Below are 20,979 nucleotides of genomic sequence, written 5' to 3'. Positions count from 1 at the left end.
TTCAAAGAAGCTTCTTAGCCCCTGACAGAGACCAGAAGAACTTGTGACTTGCAATCAAACTGGTCGGGTGGCCTAATTTTTATAAGAAAAGGAAACCTGGGGGAGCCGGCATTGGAGTAAAGGACCCTGAACCATGGTTACAAAGTGTGCAGGCCAAGTAACAGCTTGCCCCGTGGGTGGGGGGCGGGGGCAGGCATGCTACTGGCATCTGGGGCAGAACCAGTCTTTGTTGTGCAGGGCTGAACTGCACACTGTGGGACGTCTGGCATCCCCAGTCCCCGGCTCATAAAATGCCAAGAGCACCACCCACCTGACTTGAAAACCAAAGAATATCTATTGCCCAAAGCCCCTGGAGGAACATGGTTACTGCTCCTGTCAGACCGTCCAAGGGACAGGGAGGGTTCCCATTTGGGACCATCTGAGGGACCAGCGTGTGTCAACTCTGGTACACACCTAGGTCCCTGGGGAGCTTCTGAAACATCCAGAAGCCCGGGGCCACCTCTAGAGATTCAGATCCAGTGGTTGGCCATGAGACCAAGGAGTTGGTATGCTTTTAAAAAAATTTTTTTAATGTTTATTTATTTTGAGAGACAGAGTGTAAGCAGGAGAGGGGCAGAGAGAGAGGGAGACACAGAATCTGAAGCAGGCTCTATGGTTTGAGGTGTTATCACAGAGCCCGATGCAGGGCTAGAACTCATGAACAGTGAGATCATGACCTGAGCCGAAGTCGGATGCCTAACCGAATAAGCCACCCAGGCACCCCAGGAGTTGGTATGTTTTACAAGTTGCCCAGATGGGGTTCTATGGGTAGCCAGGGTGGAGAATCCTTTTATCTGGGGATATGGAACAAGGATTTGTCTATGGGGAGGGCTGCCTCACTGGCCTTCAGAGGATGGGCTGGAGTAGAATGCTGGGTGGTATTAGTGCATCAGGGGACTTCAGATCGGCCTAGAGGCAGCCATGTGTGTTCACAGTGGGGAAGGGGTGAAGGACAAACCCACTGGTCCAGGTTCCAGAGGGAACCCTTAGCTGTCACCATGCTGTAAAATTCCATCACAGGCCTGAGGAACCCTGGGTCCTTGCTGCTGGTGAAGCTCATCAGAGCTGAGGAGGAGAAGGAGGCAGCTGTGGGACCCACAGGGGACAGGACATAGATAGGACAGCAGAAGTAGCAGAGCAGGGGACAGCCTGGTCTCACACAGGAAGGAGGAAAGTGGGTCCCCAGCTCTTCCAGACAGACCGTGGCAACCAAAGTGCTAGAGGCCATGGGAAAGCAGTTTGCCAACTGCAGAGATCCTGATCTTCTTTAAAAAAATGTTTTAAATGTTTATTTATTTTTGGGAGAGAGAGAGAGAGAGAGAGAGAGAGGGCAGGGGAAGGGCAGAGAGAAAGGGAAACACAGAATCAAAGCAGGTTCCAGGCTCCAAGCTATCAGCACAGAGCCTGACACGGGGCTCAAACCCACGAACTGCAAGATCATGACCTGAGCCGAAATTGGGCGCTTAGCTGACTGAGCCACCCAGGCGCCCCAGAGACTCTGATCTTCTGACCCTTCGCCTGCTCCACGGGGAGGGACCAAACGAAAACCCTCCCAATCTTGGACCTTTCTCCTCCACTTGGAGGAGCTCTGACTTTGCCAGCCCAGCTCCTGCCTGCTGTGATGCTGACTCAGAAGAATAGGGAGACAAAGGAGGAGAGGAGAGGAGAGGAGAGGAGAGGAGAGGAGAGGAGAGGAGAGGGGAGGGGAGGGGAGGGGAGGGGAGGGGAGAGAGGAGTCCAGTGGCAGTAGATTTGGAGGACAGGCAGATTGGGAGGGTTAGCGTATGAGGCTGTGGGACAGCAGGAGACATGCCCTTAAAGACAGGGCTGTGTTATGACTTCATGGCTTCATAAAAAATAACATATATTTAAAGCTGTATTTTATGACTATATTGCTAGAAGGACAAGCCACACTCCAGGCTAAATCCATTGTTATGATGCTCATTTTTTTCCTTCTGATGTAAAATAATTAACATAAAAACATTTTTGCGGGTCTATTAAAAAATTTCATGGGTCCTAAGCATTGTAGGTACTGGGTATAATGGATAAGACAGCCTTGCTTGAAGGAAATACACCAAAACGTATATTCTGCAGCACTGTGATTCTATATGATTAATAGCTTTTTCTTGGTTGATCAAAATACTTCCTAAGTGTTCCACAACAAACGTGTATAATAAGCAGTGGTAAAAGTAAACACTAACAAGGCCTCATACATGCTAGCATGTTCTAAGGGCTGTATGTGTATTCATTCATTTAATGGCCTCTGCAGCCATGTGGGGCACAGACTGTTATCATGCCCAGTGACAAAGGACTTGCCCCAGGGGCATCTGAACCCAGGCGCCAAGGTGAGAAATTTGTTTCTGCTTCTGCACAGCATTGGGCCCCCATTCGCACGCTCACGCACCTCTCCAGCAGCGGCTCGAGCCACCCCTCGTGGCACTCACAGTGGCAGTCCAGGAAGGTCAGCACTTCACCCTTCGCCGCGGAAGCGCCTAGAAGCCTGGCTCGCACCAGGCCCTCCCTCTTGTTGGCGCGGATCAGACGCACCTTGGGCAGCCCGGACAGCTCATTGGCCAGGCGCTCCTTCAGGTGCTCTGGGGAGGCAAACGAGACAAGCGGGGTCACCGCCACGCATGCCAAGCAGCATCCTTCCAGGCCCTCCCTAGCCCCAAATGACAACTGAATAGACAGAAGCCTCCTTTGCTCTGCACCTACCTGGGATGTCCTCACCTCACGCAGAACCAAGGCTGGACGTGTACGACGAAGGCCAGGGGTGGGTGGCTGGGGCAGAGGAATCCCAGAACCACCCAGGGCTCCCCGTCAAAACACACGCACACTGAATTGTGTGCTTGAAATGGGTGCATGTGGCATCTGGATATATCTCAATAAAGCTGTTACCCCCTCAAAAATACATTACACCTTGACTTGCGAACATTTAAAAATAAAACACACAAAAACTGCCCAACCACCATTTTTCAGGAAAACTGGGTTAATATACACTTGGTTTATTTATATTAACTAATTATGTAACGTGTTATAAAATTTTAATTTATGTGGAATTATGTTGACAAATTTTATTTACATTTATGTTAACGCAAATTTTCTCAGGAGCTCATTTCATTTGACACAGTAATAATAATAATAATAATAATAATAATAATAATAATAATGGCAGCTACCACTAGGGGGCCTACTGCAAGAATTACTGTCCAGGTGATTTATATGAACTCATCAGAGCCTCAGAACTTTCCCATGAGGTAGGTACTACAACTATCCCCATTGATAGATGAGAACACTGAGGCCAGAGAGGCTAAGTAATGTGTCAAGATCGCAGAACAAGTGAGCTAAGGAGCCAGGATTTTAACCCAGCAGCCCTGGCTTGAATCCATAGGCTTAATACTGCCTCCCAGAGCTTTCTTCAATCTCTCAGCCTTGCTAAACAAACGCAAACTGGTTAGGAGGACGCGCTGGTCCCATTTTGCATAAGAAGAAATGAGGCTTTAAAAGTTGAAAGGTCTCGTCCACAGCGAGGGCTGGCCTCAGGACTCCAGACTTCACACACAGGTTCAGGGACAGGAGGCCCTGATTCCCACCCCTCTGTGGGTCAGGTGGAGGTGGGGGGAGCCCATCAGGCAAAATAAAAATGAGAGAATCCCCCCTAATCATTGTGGGTGTCGTCTGAAAGTCTTCAATAATCAGCAAAAGGGAAAAGTCTGTAAACTGTTCTAGGTTGCTTCAGTTTGTAAAAATGTTTCCCTAAATATTCTTGACGTTAAAAAAAAAAAAAGCATTTCATTGGTTGATTTTTTTTTCATCCTAAATATAACTGCAAATAAGCTGGTAGCAGGAATAAGGGAGGTGACTTCCCAAGCAAAGCTAATTGGTGGTGGCTATGCCCAGTAAACACACAGGTGCAAAAAAAAAAATAAAGGGAAAAAAAGAAAATGCACATGTACCCTCCTTGTACTCTTTATGGATTTGGTCAGCATCCATTCTAGGTCTGTCTGAACTGCCCTCCCATGCCTGGGGAGGGTTGGCGCCCCTGCGTGGAGCTCAGACTGGCGTGTGGAAAGGCCAGGGGGAGGGGCAGGGCACAAATCCTGTCATCACGGCTTGAGCAGGCATCTTGTCTGTGGCACAGGTCACCATGATGGAGAGGGCAGCCTCCGCCCCACAGAGACCCACACTTACACTCACGAGAAAAACTGAGCTATGCAGAAGGGGCTAACACCCTGGTCCTGCCTGCTGAGGAGCTATTCAATCCCACGAAGATCAAATAAATAATCTGATCCTTGCTTCTGAATGAATACATTTCTGAAATATTGGGGGTACTCTACATTTTGTTAATATTTCATAAAAGTACAATATGCCAGGCACTGACGTAGCATGTTACCTGCCTTTATCTCATTTAATCCTCACTGTGACTCTGTGAGCTAGGGACGAGCATCCCACTTTATAGGGGCTGAAGCCAAGGTTGACGCTGGACTTGCTCCAGGTTGAGTGGCTGCAAAGTGTTGGAGCTCGGACCAGTGCCGGCACAGATTTAAAACAGCCCCGGGAGGAGAGGACCAAAGGAAAGGGAGATGAGTACCTACTACGTGCTGGCCGACGTGAGAGTCCATCCTATGCCTGATCTCATTTGTTCCTCACCACTCTCTGATGTAAGTGTGGACAAACCCATTCACAGATGAGAAACTGAGGCTCAGAAAAGACAAGTGACTTGGCCCAGGTGCCATGACAGGTTCATGGTAAAGTTCACCTCTGACCCAGGTGCCCTGAACCCAGAGCCCAGTGCCTAATGGACTTCATGCAGCATCAAGCCCCAACTGTCGCCGAACACCCACCATGGAAGCTACAGTTCCCAGCCTCCCTTGCAGCTAGGTGTGGCCAAGTGACCCCTGCTCTGCTCCATGGGACATGAGGGCAACTTTCGAGTTTAGCTCTCCAGCCCCATGAGATCTTCCTGCCGATGACAGCACGCAGAAGGTGAAGAACCAGCCCGGGGCACACAGACCGGGGCAGCACAATGTCCTAGAGAATGTGGAGATACAGGGCAGAAGGAGCCAGGCCCCAACACTGTGAAGCCGCCACACCAGCCCTAGACCATTTTACGCGAGCTTTGTGATGTGAGAGAGATCATTTTTTTCCCATGTAAATCACTGTTGTTTAGAGTCTCTGTGAGAACGGCCAAACACACCCACCAATTAGGACACATACTCCAAGCTTTGAAGTCGGACGGACCAGACAGAGCCCGAAACAGCAAGATGCCCACGAAGCAGTAGCTGCTGCCCTTCTGTGTGGCCCACGGATGGTAATTTGGCTTGAGACTAACAACTCAGCCCACGGCTCTCCCTGTTGCTATGACCCTGACATTTCCCCTCAGCTGAGCTTAGCTCCCCCAGTTCAGCTAGTCACATGGCATGTGGCATGACCACAGCAGCCCCTCCACCCCACTCCCATCCATCGGCCACGCCCCACATGGCAGCACAGTGAGCCCAAGACTGAGCGACCTTCCTGTCCCCCCAGCAGCCCTCAGACGGCTCCCATCAGGCTCATATTTATGCCTAAACCCCCTTATGGCGGCCTCCAAGGCCCTGCCTGGTCTGGCCTCGCCCACCCTGGCACCTCATCTCCCGCGTCACCTCCCCACTGGCCAACGGTCTGCCCTGCAGAATGCCTGCGCGGCCCAGCTTCTTCCTGCAACTGGGGTCACTGGGCTGCCTCCTTTACATCCTAGCTTTTGGCTTAAAACCACTTCCTCAGGGAGGCTTCCTGCCCTCCACCAGGCTAGAGGAGGGTCCGTCCCCAAGCTCCCCTTATTCTCCTGCTCTTTTATTTCACAGCACTTTGTCCCTTGCTGTAGTCCACCTGCTATATTGCTATATTATGCTATGCTATTTTGTATTGTGTCCTGTCATCGTGTATTATTCTTTACATGTTCATTGACCATCCCCACCCACCTCTCCACCCATTAGAATGTGAGTTTTACGAGAGCAGGGACTTGTTTCCCACAGAATCCCCGGTGCCTAGAATGGTGCCTGGCACAAAGGTGGAAGCTCAAAATATGTTCGCTGAATAAATGGAGTGCCAACTCTGGACTGCAGGTGAATTGCTGGACCCCAGGTCACCGGTCAGGCCTATAGGGATATGGGTCACTCTCTCAATGGAACACCTCTCCCTGGATTCAGTTCTTCTCCTGTCTGGGCCGCCCCTTTTCGATCTCATCTCAAACTTAACAAATCCAAAGCCAAATGCCCCACTTCCTTTCCCAGACCTGTCACTCCTGCCCTGGGTGGCTTATCTAGCTCTGGGACAGCACCACCATTCACCCAGAAACCCATTCCAAGGGCCTGCAGGTCCCCCAGATGCCATGTCTCAAACACCCCTCCTCCTCCTCCCCTTCCCTCAACTACCACCAGACTCCCAGCCTCCATCTCTCACCTGGGCCGCCTCTACAGCCCCCGGCCTCCCTGCAGAGCTCCCCTGTACACCGTTCTCCACCCACAGCCTAGAGGGATCCCTCAAAGGGCAAAACTGCTCTCCTGTTTAAAACCCTGCCATAGGGGCGCCTGGCTGGCTCAGTCAGTTAAACAGCCGACTCTTGGTTTTGGCTCAGGTCATGATCTCATGGTTCGTGAGTTCGAGCCCCATGTCAAGCTCTGTGCTGACAGTGTGGAGCCTGCTTGGGATTTCTCTTTCCCTCCCTCTCTGCCCCTCCCTGGCTTGCTTGCTCTCTCTCTCTCAAAAAAAATAAACATAAATTAAAAAAAAAAAAAGTCCTGCTTTGTTCTCCCCGCCCTCAGGACAAAGTCCTGACGCCTCGGCCTCGCGTGTAACGCCTGCACCCTTCCCCGTGTCTCATACCTCTCCTCCGCCTGCTGGTCCTCCGTCCTTCCTGAACTACCTGCAGAGCCTATCATGCAACACTGTGCCTCGGAGGCTTTCCACATTCTATGCCTCCACTTAAAACACCCTCTCTCCACCTTTGCTGCCCACAAACTACTTCAAGACTAAGGTCAGTCATTCTTCCTGAGTGCTCTGTCTCCTGTAGCACCATGTGGTAGAGCCCTCTGTCCACACACCTGCATCCCAGCAGGCTCCGAGCTCCTGGCAGGGGCGGGGCACACGGAGACACAGAAAGCCTGTCCTCCTGGGGCCCATTCCACCCCTCCTGAGCCGCACTCTTGCCTCCCAGGCACTGCTCTGGGAAGCCAGGCCCCTCCAAGAGCTCATGTGGAGGGCTTACCTCTGTCACTGTAGTCATCTACGAGGATGACTTCTTCTAGCAGCATGTCTGGGGACGTCTCGAGGACACTGTAAACTGTCCGGAGGAGAGTTGACCAGGCTTCGTTATAAAATGCTATGACAACAGATGTCGTGGGCAACTTGTCATAATCATATTTCTTCTCTTTGCACCTGCAAATACAACACAGCTTCAGGGAATCGAGAATCCGCAGCAGACTGTGTGTACCAGGCCCAGGCTGGTCCTAGGGATGGAGGTGTGAAGGGGACACAGGACACAGTCCTGAGACCTCCTCCTAGGGAATGGAAAATAATCTGCTGGGATCTTCCAGAGACCCCAGTGTTCCTCTAGGAGCCCCAGCGGAGTCTAAGAAAGGTTCTAAAGTGACACCAAGAAGCTTGAACCGTGGGACACTATTTTGAGGCTTTAAAGCAAATTTCAGATTTGAGCAACATATGAGCTAAGCAGACTCAGAAGGGAGGACGATGGCCACCTCCCCCTCCTCAGCACCTCTCTCGTGGGTCCTCTCCCTTCTGATTCCACTGCCAGGCCTGTGCTCAGACCGTGCCCTCTGCCTGGAACGCCCTTTCCTCATTTCTCTACCTGGCAAACTCTCTGTCCTCTTTCGAGAACAGCTCAGCCCCATCCTCTCCCTGGGACAGCCTGTGGGGGCAACTGCTCGCTTCTGGATGCTCCTCAGGCGCCTTGCCCACACGCGCGCCTCTGGTCCAGCAGGTGTCAGTCACAGCGCTCTGGCTGCTCACTGGCATCTCACTGCCCTCTCTAGCACGTTACCCGGGCAGCAACGATGCTTACAAAGGTGGTGTGTGCAGAAACCAGAGCCACTGCTAGAATGTGCAAACAGTCCAGAAGGGCTGCATAGAGGACACTGACCACCCCCCTCCCAGTACCCATCCCGCCCCTTGCCCCACTCTGTGGCCTCCCGGTGGGGGTGGGGGCATGTGCCTTGACTGGCGGTGATAGGAACCAGTAAGTTTCCTCTTTCTTTAGTAGGGTTTCCAGCTACTTCCTAAGGAGTTTCCCTAGTTGACAGAGAACTCTCTTCTCAGAGTGGCTCACGAGAAACTCCCAATGTCATCCCAGGGACTGGGCCGTGCCTGGAGACCTTCCATAGGAAATGGCAAGAGAGGGGAGGAACAGAACCCCAGAGGGGCACCCACAAGACTGGGCTGGAATGCGGGGCTGGCAATGCGAGAAGAGCGTACATGCTTGAAGACCAGCCAGCCGGCCTGGGCAGAAAGGGAAGACCTCACAGCAGGCTGTGCAGCACGTCAAAGGGACGCAGAACCAAGCAGGATGAGGAGGAGTAAAGCTAGATCAGCCAACTGCCGGTACCAGGCAACACGTCAGTGGGCCCTTACCTGTCAGTCACCAAATATTTCCTGATCACCTACTAGGTGGATTAAAAAAAAAGCCTCTGGGCTTACATTCAAGGGGACAATGATCAAATAAGCAAATGTATCAGTAATTTCAGAAAGTAATGGTGCTATAAAGAAAAGCAGGGTGCAAAACAGAGCAACTGTGGAGGGCAGTGGGAAGGGGGAAACGGAGCAACCACAGAACAGGTAATCAGGGAGGGCCTCTTAGAGGAGGTGACATTGAGGAGGAGACCTGAATAATGCAAAAAAGCAGAGAAAAAGCCCTTTATGTATCCACTTTATTTCTTGTGGTTTTTCTCCTTTTGTTTCATCATGAATTTTTTCAAACATTATAAGGAACTCCTGGGACCTTTTGCCCAACATCAACAATTCTCAATGCATGGTGTATCTTGATTCATCTATGCCCTCACCAGACTAGGGTTTTTTGTTTTGTTTTGTTTTGTGTTTTAGAGAGAGGGAGAGAAAGAATCTCATGCAGGCTCCACACTCAGCTATCCCATGAGTTGTGAGATCATGACCTGGGCCGAGATCAAGAGTCAGATGCATAACTGACTGAGCCACCCAGGCACCCCATCCCAGACTAGTTTAAAGCAAAACCCAGAATATCACAGCATCCATGAATATTTCAATCTATCTAAGATATAAGGACGCCTTTTTTTTTTCATAATAAAACACAATACAACTGAGACGTCTTAAGAAGTTACCAATTCTTTACTGCTACCATATCTCCAGCCTGCAATATTTCATAAAAATTAAAGATGCCAATGTTTGGAACACACACCATTCTTTTAAGAACCTCTAAGGACAAGTGTTGCTTATCCTAACTGGAGGATGCATTGATTTTAAGATACCTCCAAATCTCAGAGATGCTTCAATATGAAAAAAAAAAAAAAAAAAGACTTAAAATTAATGAAATGTCCTACTTCATTTAACTCTCAAAACCACTTTCAGTGTTGGCATGTATTGTTCCCGCTTGGAAGGCCAGGCTCAGAGAAGTGGGATAACTTGGGTGGTTCACAGAATGCCTGTGAGCACGTACCTGGCCGGGGTCCTCATGTCCAGAGGCCCGGTCGTGGGGTTGTGGCTTGCCCCCAGCCGGACGCTCAGGTGGGCCATCTGATCAAATGAAGAGCCCTGCACCACACCTCCCTGTCCTCCCTCCCAGGGTCTTGCTCCAGGCCCTCTTCCTAAACTCCAGGGCAGTCTCTGCAGAGAGCTCTGCTGTCACTGGGAGGACCCTCCACACGAACAGGCGTATCCGGGAGACTCTGTTAGAGGCCGGCTCTTCTCAACCACACTCACATCCTCACTCGTGCTGCGTTTGCAGGCCCTGCTCTACACGCTTGAGTCAAAGTCAGCTGAGGCTGGAAGCATAACAGGTCTGGTGTCCTAAAGCGACGACAGGGCATCCCCAGCAGCCCGAGCAGCGGGACGCGAATCCTTGGACGCCAAGGGCTTCTGATTCACAGAAGTGGTTACTACTTAGCACTGTGCTCCACAGAGGGGAGTCCAGCCCACACTCAAGGGGAGGAGAGGCAGGCTCCATCCTTTGAAGGGGATGATTGCCAAGAATGTGTGGATATATTTGAAAACCGCCACGCAGGGATAGAATGCAGAAGTGTGACAGTACGTGTCTTCCAACACCAGGCCCTAAGACACTGAGGTTCCCTCTTTGTTCCCTCCCATGGACCATCCATCCTGGGGAAAGCCAGTTCCATGCAGTGACGCGAGTAGACTCAAGCATCCTGTGGAGAGGTCTCTGTGGCGAGGGACCGAGGCCTCCAGCCAACAGCCAGCCCCAACTTTCCGGCATGGGATAAGCCCTCTTGAAAGCAGATCTTCCAGGCCCAATCAGGCCTTGAGATGATGAAATCCCCAGGCAGCATTTGGATTGCGATCTCATGGGAGATCCAGAGCCAGAACCACCCAGCTAAGCCACTCCCGAATCCCTGGCCCACAGAGATTATGTGAAATCACAAATGTTTATTGTTGTTTCAAGTCACTAAGTTTATGGTACAGCCTATGCTGAAATAAATCACAAGGAAACTTTCAGCCAAGCCCAACAGAGAGAGATGTTTTATAAACCAGTAAGCCTGTACTTTTAAAAAAAAATGCTAAAATGCCAGTGTCCTAAGAGACAGAGACAGGGCTAAAGAGACACAACTAAATGTCGCCCTTGATTCTCAATTAGATACCAGGTCCAGGAAAAATAAAGCTGCTCCAAAAGTTGGCACAGTTGGAAAAATCCAGTATTGTATAAACTTTCTTTATTTGAGAACTACATCATGGTATCATGAGAGAATGTCCCTGTCCTTAGAAAATGCGTGCCGAAGGAACAAAGGCTAAAAGGTATTATTGCTAAAACTTACTCTCAAATGTGTGTAATAGTATATAGCACACATAGAGAGAAAAATTAAGTAAATGGGGCAAAATAATGAATGGATCTAGGGGAAGGACGTACAGGAGTCTGTTCTGCTATTCTTACAAATTTTCTCTAGCTTTGAATTTTTCAAAATTAAAAGTGTAATAAATTAAGAAGAAAAAGGGGGCCCCTGGATGGCTCAGTCAGTTAAGTGTCTGACTCTTGGTTTCAGCTCAGGTCATAACCTCACAGTTCGTGGGATCAAGCCCCATGTCAGGCTCTCCCTCTCTCTCTCTGCCCCTCCCCAGCTTGCACTCTCTCTCTCTCTCAGAATACATAAATAAAGTTAAAAAAATAATCTTTCTTTGTGAATATAAAAATGATGCATGTTCATTGTGAGTAATTTTAGAATGCAGGAAAATATAAAGTAAGAATCAGCAATAAGCCCACTGCTCAGAGATCTCCATTGTTAACATTTTTGGCATATTTCTTTCTATTGTTTATTGTTTGTGTGTGAGCACATGCTCACACACACTGCTGTTTATAGATCTGTACCCTGCTTTTTTGATTTAATATGATAGTGCAGTTATTCTTCTGTATTGTTAAAAGAGTCTCTGAGAACGGGTTTTGGATGGTCTTTGTAGCATTCCTTCATGAACCTGCACTACATTTCACGTTTTCTTGTCGGACCTTTGGAATTATTTACAGCTTTTTGCTATTATAAATAATGTTACAGAGAAAGATTGTTACTACAAGCGTCCTTCTGGGTTATCTCTGATTATTCCCTCAGGTGAGAAATTCTTAGATGTATTATGACATGATATTAAAAAGAAGAGGAACATTTTGAAGCTCTGAGTAATAGTGCCAAATGTAGCCAGTGCTCTTATGATTTGAAGGGACACATATAGAGTACCTGGACATTCTAGAACAGTGGCCTTGGGCTTTGGGGTTTTGCAGAGCAGCAGAAACATATAAACAAAAACACCGAGGAGGGACTGACATCTGGTCCCAGCATTATTTGGTCAAGCGGATATCTTTCTACCTTCCTACTTATTCTTATCATGGGAAGAAAGCCATTTTAATACCAACGGTTAAGGATGTGATTTTATACTAAAGGACCACTGTTTACACTGAATAAACCTCAGTTTTGAAAACCTAACTTTACTGTCCTTCTTTCCATTCATTTCTCCTCGGACCTATATACATTTGGAACTAAATTTTAGCTTTTTTTTTTTTTTTTTTTTTGATAAAAAAATCTTTATTTTTAGGTTGCACAGAAACACATTTTTTTTTTATGGAGTATAAGCAATTAATTCTTTCTAAAGCTTCTAGCAGGCTGTGGCTCGGCACGACATAGCCTCTCCATGAGCCGTGTCTACTAGTCAGGGGCTTTTAAAATGCAGATACACCTATTAATATTTTATATACGTATATATGTTGTCTATTTGTTACAACATATATCTGCAGGAGAGCAGCTGTTTTGGTGGAAGCAGGAAGAGTGAGGTAGGAGAGGGCCTGTGTCAGGGCCACTAAGCTTGAGTTACCTATTTTTGGAATCAGAATCAGCTTAGCCCTTGGATATAACCTTTGCACCATTAACATTATTTTCTTCTTCTTTTTTTAAAATTCTATTTATTTATTTTTGAAAAAGAGGGCACGAGAGAGTGGGGGGAGGGGCAGAGAGAGAGAGGGAGAGAGAGAATCCCAAGCAGCCTCCACACTATCAGTGCAGAGCCCAAGGAGGGGCCCGAACTTACAGACTGTGAGGTCGTGATCTGAGCCGAAATCAAGAGTTAGATGCTTCACCCACATGCCCCAAAGAAGATTAATTTTAAAAGGCTGGATCATATTTCTTTAGTAACACATAGCAAATGTCCTCATCGAGCAGTAATTTCATATTCTGACCGCTCCTTTTTTCTTGGCCTGGTATAGTTTCTCCTCCTTTCTTTAAACATACCTTACAGGCATCGTCCTTCGTGAATGTTCAATATATCCTTCTGGAAGGTCTAAGTTTGTTTCCAGGAAAAACGCTTTCCCTTTTCCCTTTTTTCAAAGCAAGGTTCCAAAAGTTCAGATTGCAAAACAAATACTGCTGAAAAAAATATGTAATTTTCCTTCATTGCATGATCAAAGCAATTTGAATGACTTTTATAAATGTACAGGTCTAGCCCTCTAGAACTGTGAATTAACTAAGTCTTTACTTCAGTTCTCCAATTTTTCATTTTAAGTCAATTAACCAAAAAAAAAAAATTATTGAAAACCTCTATGTGCCCTTCCCCATCCCAGGTGCTATGAAGGGATAGAAAAGAATTATGTGGCATTTCTCATTCTCCTCCCAACCAAAAGCAGAGCATCCTCTAGTTAGACAAGAACAGCTATGCATCCATGCCTCAGGGTTCCACTTTTGCCTAAGGGACAAAAGGAAGCTCAGAGTCAAATTCACTGCTAAATCATAGCAAGCCATCCTTTCTTTAACATTCTGGTATAATCCATGTGTCTTGTAAGGGCAGGGGGTGAATTGTGGTTTTTGCTGTATTTTCTTCATGCCTTGTACTGTACCTGGTAATAATAATAACATGTATTGAGCGCTGACTACATGGTAAGCAGTGTGCTAAGGATTTTACAAGCATTATTCCACTTTCCCTTCCCAGCAACCCAGTTGGGCAGGGACTTCCATAAACTCTGCTAGCATAACATACGATTACGTATTATACAGATGCGAATGAATGGGTGCAGTAAATGCCTCCTCGTCTTCCTTTATCTTTATATTCAGGTTATCACATAAAAGTCTTTTGAAAAAATGAAAATCCTTATCTGTTGCAGAACAGGCCAAGGAGGTCACAGTGCACCTTGGTGGGTTCTGCCTGCCCAGAATCCTTTCTCCTTTCTTCACATTCCTGCACTTTGAGTTCCCTTTCATGAACCATGTCTCCCAGACTCGCAGGCCATGTGGTCTGCGCAAGGCTGAACACACACACATGCGCACACACGTGTGTATACACACACCCCTCTGGGAAGGTCACATGCCCCAGGCCTGACCAATGAACATTTTTTGGCTGATGACACCAGTTGAGTCCCTGAATCCAGGGCCCAGAATAATCTGAACCTAGTCCCAAACCCAGACTTTCCTGTGATAGAAGCCAATATATTTTCTTTTATATTCAAGTCAGTTCACATTTTGCACTGGGTTTACAGTTATTTTCAACCAAATGAACTATGACTAATAGAGGAAATAGGTTTTGTGTTTTTTTGTTGTTTTTTTTTAAGTGAATGTAAGATTTCCACTCCGGACAATCTGGAAGATTAAAATGTCTGGGGAAACCCTGTTGGAAAAAATTTTTGATAAAATACTTCTTAAAAATCTTGTTTATTTATTTATTCATTATGAGAAAGCCAGAGGGAGAGCACACGAGTAGGGGAGAGGGGTAGAAGGAGAGGGGGGGAGGGAGAGAGAGAGAGAGAGAGAGAGAGAGATTGATTGATTCATTATCTTAAGCAGGCTCCATGCTGAGCACGAAGCCCAATGTGGGACTCGATCCCACAATCCAGGGATTATGACCTGAGCCGAAATCAAGAGTCAGCTGCTCAACCAACTGAGCCACCCAGGCGCCCTTAAAAAAACTCTTTTAAATGCATGGCTCAGCTTATAGAAAAGGAAATAAAGTCCTCAGGGTCCAGGAACAACATGAAAATACAAATCTCGATATTAGAGCTATCAGACACAAAGCATAAAATAAGTATGCTTAACATGCTTGAATAAATAAAAGACGCCCTCATATAAATGACAAAGAAATAAGAATGACAGGCAAATTTAACTCAGTATAGACATCTCACAGCAGTGACTTTAGATCACCAAAGACTTTAGATCCTGCTGAGCTGAATATGTACTTTCAAGTTTACCACCAAAGATTAGAAATAAACAGTATAACTGAGGCACCCGGGTGACTGAGTCAGTTAAGTGTCCAACTTCAGCTCAGGTCATGATCTCACCATTCGTGGGTTTAAGCCCCGCATCGGGCTCTGTGCTGAATGCTTGCTCAGAGCCTGTAGCCTGCTTCAGATTCTGTCTCTTTCTCTCTCTGCCCCTCCTCCACTTGTGCTGTCTCACTCTGTCTCTCAAAAATAAATAAATGTAAAATAATAATAATAAAAGAAATAAACAGTATAACTGCCAAATTAGTAGAGAAGAAAAAGTGGAATGAGAAGGGTAGAGAAAAAACTTCTATCAACTGAAAGAATAGTGTTAAAAGAAAAAAAGGAAAAAAGCACAGAAAAAGAAAAACAATTAGAAAGCATAAAATAAGATGGCATGATCAAAATAATCAAGCCTTAAGTATCCTGTAAGCACGCGAAATACATGAGGACATAAATGTCCAATAAAAAGACCATCAGTCTGGATTTTCTCTTTAATGACCATACAAAATGCAGCAACACGCTACTTAGAGACAGGCCTACAACATTCGGACATAGAATCAATGACAGTAAAAGGATGGAAAAAGGTATCATGAAGATACTAACTAAAACTGAACACATTCTCCAGACTTAAAGCACCGATTCAAAGAAAGGATGTTACTCTGACAACCACAAGATGGGTCTGGTAAAAATTAACGGAATAACCTGCAGTTTACAACTTTGTTGGGGAAGCAAAGAAGCATTAGCCTAATCTCCACACTATGCGTGATGCTGTTCCAAAGACGATGTTGTTATGAGAATGGTCAAGTAGGCTACCGCTCTGCAAAAAGAGAACTCTTAACCAACTCCCTCCTGCCAACCCCATCAAGCACACTCTCTTTAGCTGAATTGCCTATTTCGAGCGATTCTGAAACTCTTCACCATCCCAGCACCCAAGTCCTGATCCCTGAACTCAGACACACATCTGCAATTATAGCACTAATAAGGCTAAAACCAGAGCAAGCATTCACGGAACACCTATGTATTGTTGCCTAATCAGCAGCTCAAAATTCTTCAGCTACAGCAGAGAATGGCTGATGTTCACATGTGACATCCCCGTCCATGTGCCATGGAAATGTGGAAATGCACAGCCCCAAGCGCACTGTCACTCCACCTTTTCCTCCTGCTCAATAGGTCAGACTATAAATGAGAATGGCATTATAGTGATTATCTCAACGCTTCTCTGGTCTATAAAAACTAAAACTCTTTGCCAATATTGGTACATTAGCAACCATCGCTTGTGACACACCTTACAACTGACTGTGATGTCATCACTGGTTTCACTGGCACCTGACCTGTTTTGAATCCCCACTTTGTCTAATTCTGGCATCCTCCCCCTTGCTCAAAAGCACTCACTTTTCATCTTCTGAGTAGAAAACCCACAGGCCCTAAGACAGTAGCTTTCAGCCCTAGGTGTACATCAGCCTCAGCCTAGGTGCTACCTACAGAAATTCTAATTAATTGTTCTGGGGAAGGTCCCTGGCATCAATACGTTTCAAAGTTCCCCAACGCCACAAATCCAGCTTCCTGGCTCCCCACTTTGGCCTGCTGCCATCTCAGAGTGAAAGTTCCACCTCCTTGCTCGGCTCAAAGGAGACCGTGTTTGTGAGTTTTGCAAACCCTGCCCTTACTATCCCACCACGTAAGGATTCCTGGTCATCCTGTTCCTTCTCCTCCTTCTCCTCCTCCTCCTCGATTCCGTGCTATAACTAACAGAAATAAAGCTGTGTTCTAATCCACTGGCACATGAATTACCAGACTCACAGAAGAGCTGGGGTCTACACCAAGTCTCAAAGACTTAGAGCCAACACTGAAGTGTCTCTAGCACTTTGGCCTGTCCAAGAGAGCAGATGCAGTATCACGGCTTGCAGACGCCGAGAAGAACCAGGCCGGATCCCTTAGTAGTTCCCAACTCCTTGCAATGGGAACAGCTTTATCCACGTAGTGTAAAGATTTCAGTCACAACCATGTGTGAGCCTACATACATACTCATGTTTGAATATGTTCTCGTTCACATACCCATGGGTATATTTTTCAAAATCTATTTCTATACCTGGAAAAGTCCAAAAGGATACACAGCAAAATGTTAGCAGTGGTTCTCCTGGGGTTGTAGGTTTATGGAAGATTTTTTTTTTTTTTTTGGTTCCCTGTACACGCTAAAATTTCTAGAGTGAACATGTATTGCTTTTATAATTAAAATAAATAGATAAATAATTGTCTGCACCCCAAAAGGGAGGAGGGAGTAAAAGATCTGGGCTCTAGGGGCGCCTGGGTGGCTCAGTCAGTTAAACATCCAGCTATTGATTTTGGCTCAGGCTATGATCTCACAGTTTGTGGGTTCGAGTCCTAGGTCCGGCTCTGTGCTGACAGTGTGGGGCCTGCTTGGGATTCCCTCTCTTCCTCTCTCTCTGACCCTCTCCCACTTGTGCTCTCTTTCTCAAAATAAATTAAAAAAAACTTAAAAAAAAAATCTGGGTTCTAGATAAGCTCTGCCCCAGATCTGCATGTTACCTTGGGGGCACGGCTTTGCCTCTGTTAGACAGGATGTTCACTCAGCCTCTCCCTCAGTGACATTCAAGGATCTTAACCACCCCTCTGCTTATCAGTTAAAATCTCAAAGGACTCCCCCACACCCACCCTGACTCCAACTGTAAATTTATATTCTGCTATTCTGGTTTCTCAGGCTAAAACTCAAGACCCTGATTAGGTCCTCACCTTTGTATGAACTATAGTAAAAGTGAGTCTCCATCAAAGACCCTGACCTGGAGGGCAGAAGTTATGCCTCCAGGCCTCCCTGGCTGAGTCTAACACAGATCAAGCTCACCTTTCTCTCCAGCTAGACAAGAATAATCCAATAGGCCTTGCTGTAGGAATTAAAGGCAGGAGGCATTCACACTCCTTATCACGCTGGGCTTGTATTAACTTCCCAGAGTCAATGCAACAGCAGGATCTATACGCAAATCCTGATAGGACACAGGGCAGCTCTGTCACCATGGAGACAAGGATACCATAAGCCCCACAGGTCATCCACAGTGTTTGAAAGAGATTTCTCAACCTGGGACAATAAAGGAAGTTGGAACCCGGAAAAAAAAACAAAACAAAAAAACTTTACAACCAATCCCTGCATGCCTCTTAAAAACAACCTCCTGAGGACATTGTTGGCAACAGGGAAGGGAAGAAAAACTAATAAGAATTGAGTACACAGTGTGTTCAATGTTTTATTAATTCCTAGGTGGTGTTATTTCTACGCATTCCTTATTTTGCAGATAGGGAAAGTGGGGGGAACTGCTACCAACACTAACAAAGTTCTACCAAAAAGATTAACAGTGAAGATGCCTCAGGGGAAAGCATGAGGCTAGACACGAACAGATACCGGAAAATAGGGAAGACAGTGAAGTGTGAGTCCCTCCCAATTCTGCCAAGGTCGGGGGGGGGGGGTTAGCAGCTCCTGGAGCAGGTACTCATGCTTTCTCTGGCCAAGGATTCACGGATCCCCAAATCCTGAAATTAGCACAATGCCAAAGAGGCCATGAGGGTCACATCCCCCACTTTCCAGCTGTGGGGTGAGTCACTTGTCCTGACACCTGAGATCTTTGCCACACCTCCAAGGCAGGAATTTAGGGGAGCAGGAAAGGGTGGCAGGTGCCTGGTGCTCACACAGACTGCTCCACTGGCTCCTCTTGGGACCCCCTCTCTGAGCCCTCTTTTCCTCCAAGTCTTTAAGAACAGGGCTCAAGTGGGGACCTAGAAGATCCCCACCGATGGAGGAAAGGAGAGAGAAGGCCAGGAGGTCTGACCTTCTGCCAGCTTGCTCCCTTCTCACCTAGGCAGTGGGCACAACCCACCGGGCCAGCAGCTCAGGCAGGAATTAGGCCTCCCACTGCACAAGCTCGGGGCCTGCACCACCCACAGGAGTGAGCTGAGCTGCATCGCAGCCAGAAGGAGCCCTTCCCACCAGCGCCTCCTTCCTGCCCTCCTTTGCCTAAAGCTCAGGAATCCAGCTCCCAATGAGAGGGAAGCTTCGGACTTGGCCTTCCAGCGACCTTTCACCACTCCTGCTGGGGCGCCCTCCCCTCCTGGTTCATTCATGGGCCTGACACACACTGATAAGTGAATGGAGAGACGATCTCAAACCCTAGGAGTCCTTAGTTTCACCAAGGAAGGGACATGCAGGCAGGGCTGGACTGGGGTGGGGGGGAAGGTGCTGGGAAACCAGGAAGAGCACCCAAAGGGGGTCTCACACCTGTCTGCTTGGCCCTGACCCTCCCCCACTTTTTCAGAGCCGAATGACAGACCTTCTTAGGAGGGAGAGACCGCCCAGTAAGAGATTCGTCAATTTCTGAGATTATTCTATTTTCTTTTTTTTAAAACTTTCTTGCTTCGCCCAACCCAGATGACCCCTTCCACTGCCCACTTTCCGAGAAAGAATAAGACGCGCGATCCCCAGGTATTTCGACACCCCATTTCCACCCCGCCATTTCACAGATGCCTAAACTGAGGCCCGGGGACTCCGCGGGCAGTGTTCCCCCCGCCACCTGCGGACTCACAGCGGGTTCCAGCGCTCGGGCAGGCGGCGGTGCAGCGAGATGCGGTCGCTAAGGTAGATGTTGATCTGGTGCACCCGCACGCTCTCCTCTTGCAGCCGCAGCTCCTCGCCCTGCAGCTGCAGCCGCACCGCTTCGCCCCGCGCGCCCAGAGCGTCGCTGGGCACCGGCGGCCGCGGCAGGACCGGGTCGCGCCGCCCCGGGCGTGGGGTGCGCGGGGGTCCCGGCTCGGCCGCCCTGGCCCCGCGCCGCGCCCGTAGCACGGAGCCCAGCCCGGCCAGCGCCAGCAGCACCAGCAGCGCCAGCAGCGCCTTCCGGCCGCGCCGCAGCCCCAGCGGGCAGAGCCTCCGCGCTGCACGCCCCCACATGCGCCCGCCAGCTGGGGCCAGCGCTCGGCTCGCCGGGAGCGGCGGCGCAGACCCGGACCCGGATCCCGGAACCGCGGCGCCGCGCCACCCCGCCCCGCCCCCGGCCCGCCCCACCTGCGCACCGCCCCCTTTCAGCCCAGCCCGCGCCGTGGAGGGTGGCTGGTCTTCACTCTGTCCCCCCGCGGACAGGCCGAGACTCGCACCACCTTCCTCGTTGGGCTGTAAGCATTAGGAAAAAGGTGACGGTCGTAAAACCCTCAGCCCAGCGCCCAGCACTTCATAAGCGCTCAGTAAATGTTGGCTGAATGCACTCTGCAGGGTGCTACGAATTTTACTGCCCTTATCTCATCTGGCCCTTATGCAGTCCAGTCACAGGGGTAGTAGGATTATCAACTCCGTTTGACAGATGATGGGACTGAGGCACAGTGATTCTGTGTCACTGAGGCCTGCAGGCCCGACCAAAGACATAATACTGTTTAGATTCGGTGAATAGCAAACTTTCCCCTGGTTCCCTGTTAGTCTATCTTTGTTTTATCCCTAACTTTACAAAGGCTTCCAAGAAACTGATCAAAGGAATGAACCCCCTCAGAGAAACACATGCATAGGCACCCATAATATGATCGCACACATCCCAGGTCATCTGTTCCTGTTAAATACCCCCTGACCTTGGCCAGAGGTTTCCTTTGAGGGGATTGAAGAAATGAAGGAGCCACTTGGGTGCTGAAAATATTTAACAGGGTCAAGACTAGAGTGAGTCTTGGCTCTCTCCTAGGCAAGAAATTATAGGTTGGGCCAAAAAGAATCAGCAATCAAAAATAAAAAATACTTTTGAAAATCAAAATGAAAGCAAAAAATCCACGATGAACAAAACATCAAAATTTTAAATAAAGCAGACAGAACCTGACCCTGTGTTTGCACAGCTCACCTCACAGGCCTCACTCACCCTAATCCCTGCCCTGGTTCATGGCTAGATTTTGGTGGTGATTACATGGAGATACATATATGCATATATATATATATATAATATATATATATATATTGCAAATATATATATGCAATATATATATATATA

At 48.0% G+C, this 20,979-nt stretch overlaps 1 protein-coding gene across 1 annotated transcript in view; it reads right to left on the bottom strand.

The window, feature by feature from the left end:
- The window catches only part of GALNT12 (polypeptide N-acetylgalactosaminyltransferase 12), a 36,708-nt gene extending 16,747 nt beyond the window's left edge, over positions 1-19,961 (bottom strand). The window contains exons 1-3 of the mRNA XM_049627186.1: positions 19,543-19,961; positions 7,286-7,455; positions 2,444-2,633 (exon numbers count right to left, since the gene is read on the bottom strand). Coding sequence (XP_049483143.1) covers positions 2,444-2,633; positions 7,286-7,455; positions 19,543-19,907 — 725 coding nt within the window. The 5' untranslated portion in view covers positions 19,908-19,961. The remainder of the gene's footprint in view (positions 1-2,443; positions 2,634-7,285; positions 7,456-19,542) is intronic.
- Between the last annotated feature and the right edge of the window lie 1,018 nt (positions 19,962-20,979).

This window comes from Panthera uncia, chromosome D4 (assembly GCF_023721935.1).
Source record: "Panthera uncia isolate 11264 chromosome D4, Puncia_PCG_1.0, whole genome shotgun sequence".
Lineage (NCBI taxonomy): Eukaryota > Metazoa > Chordata > Mammalia > Carnivora > Felidae > Panthera > Panthera uncia.
This window is presented reverse-complemented; position numbering and strand designations above follow the sequence as displayed.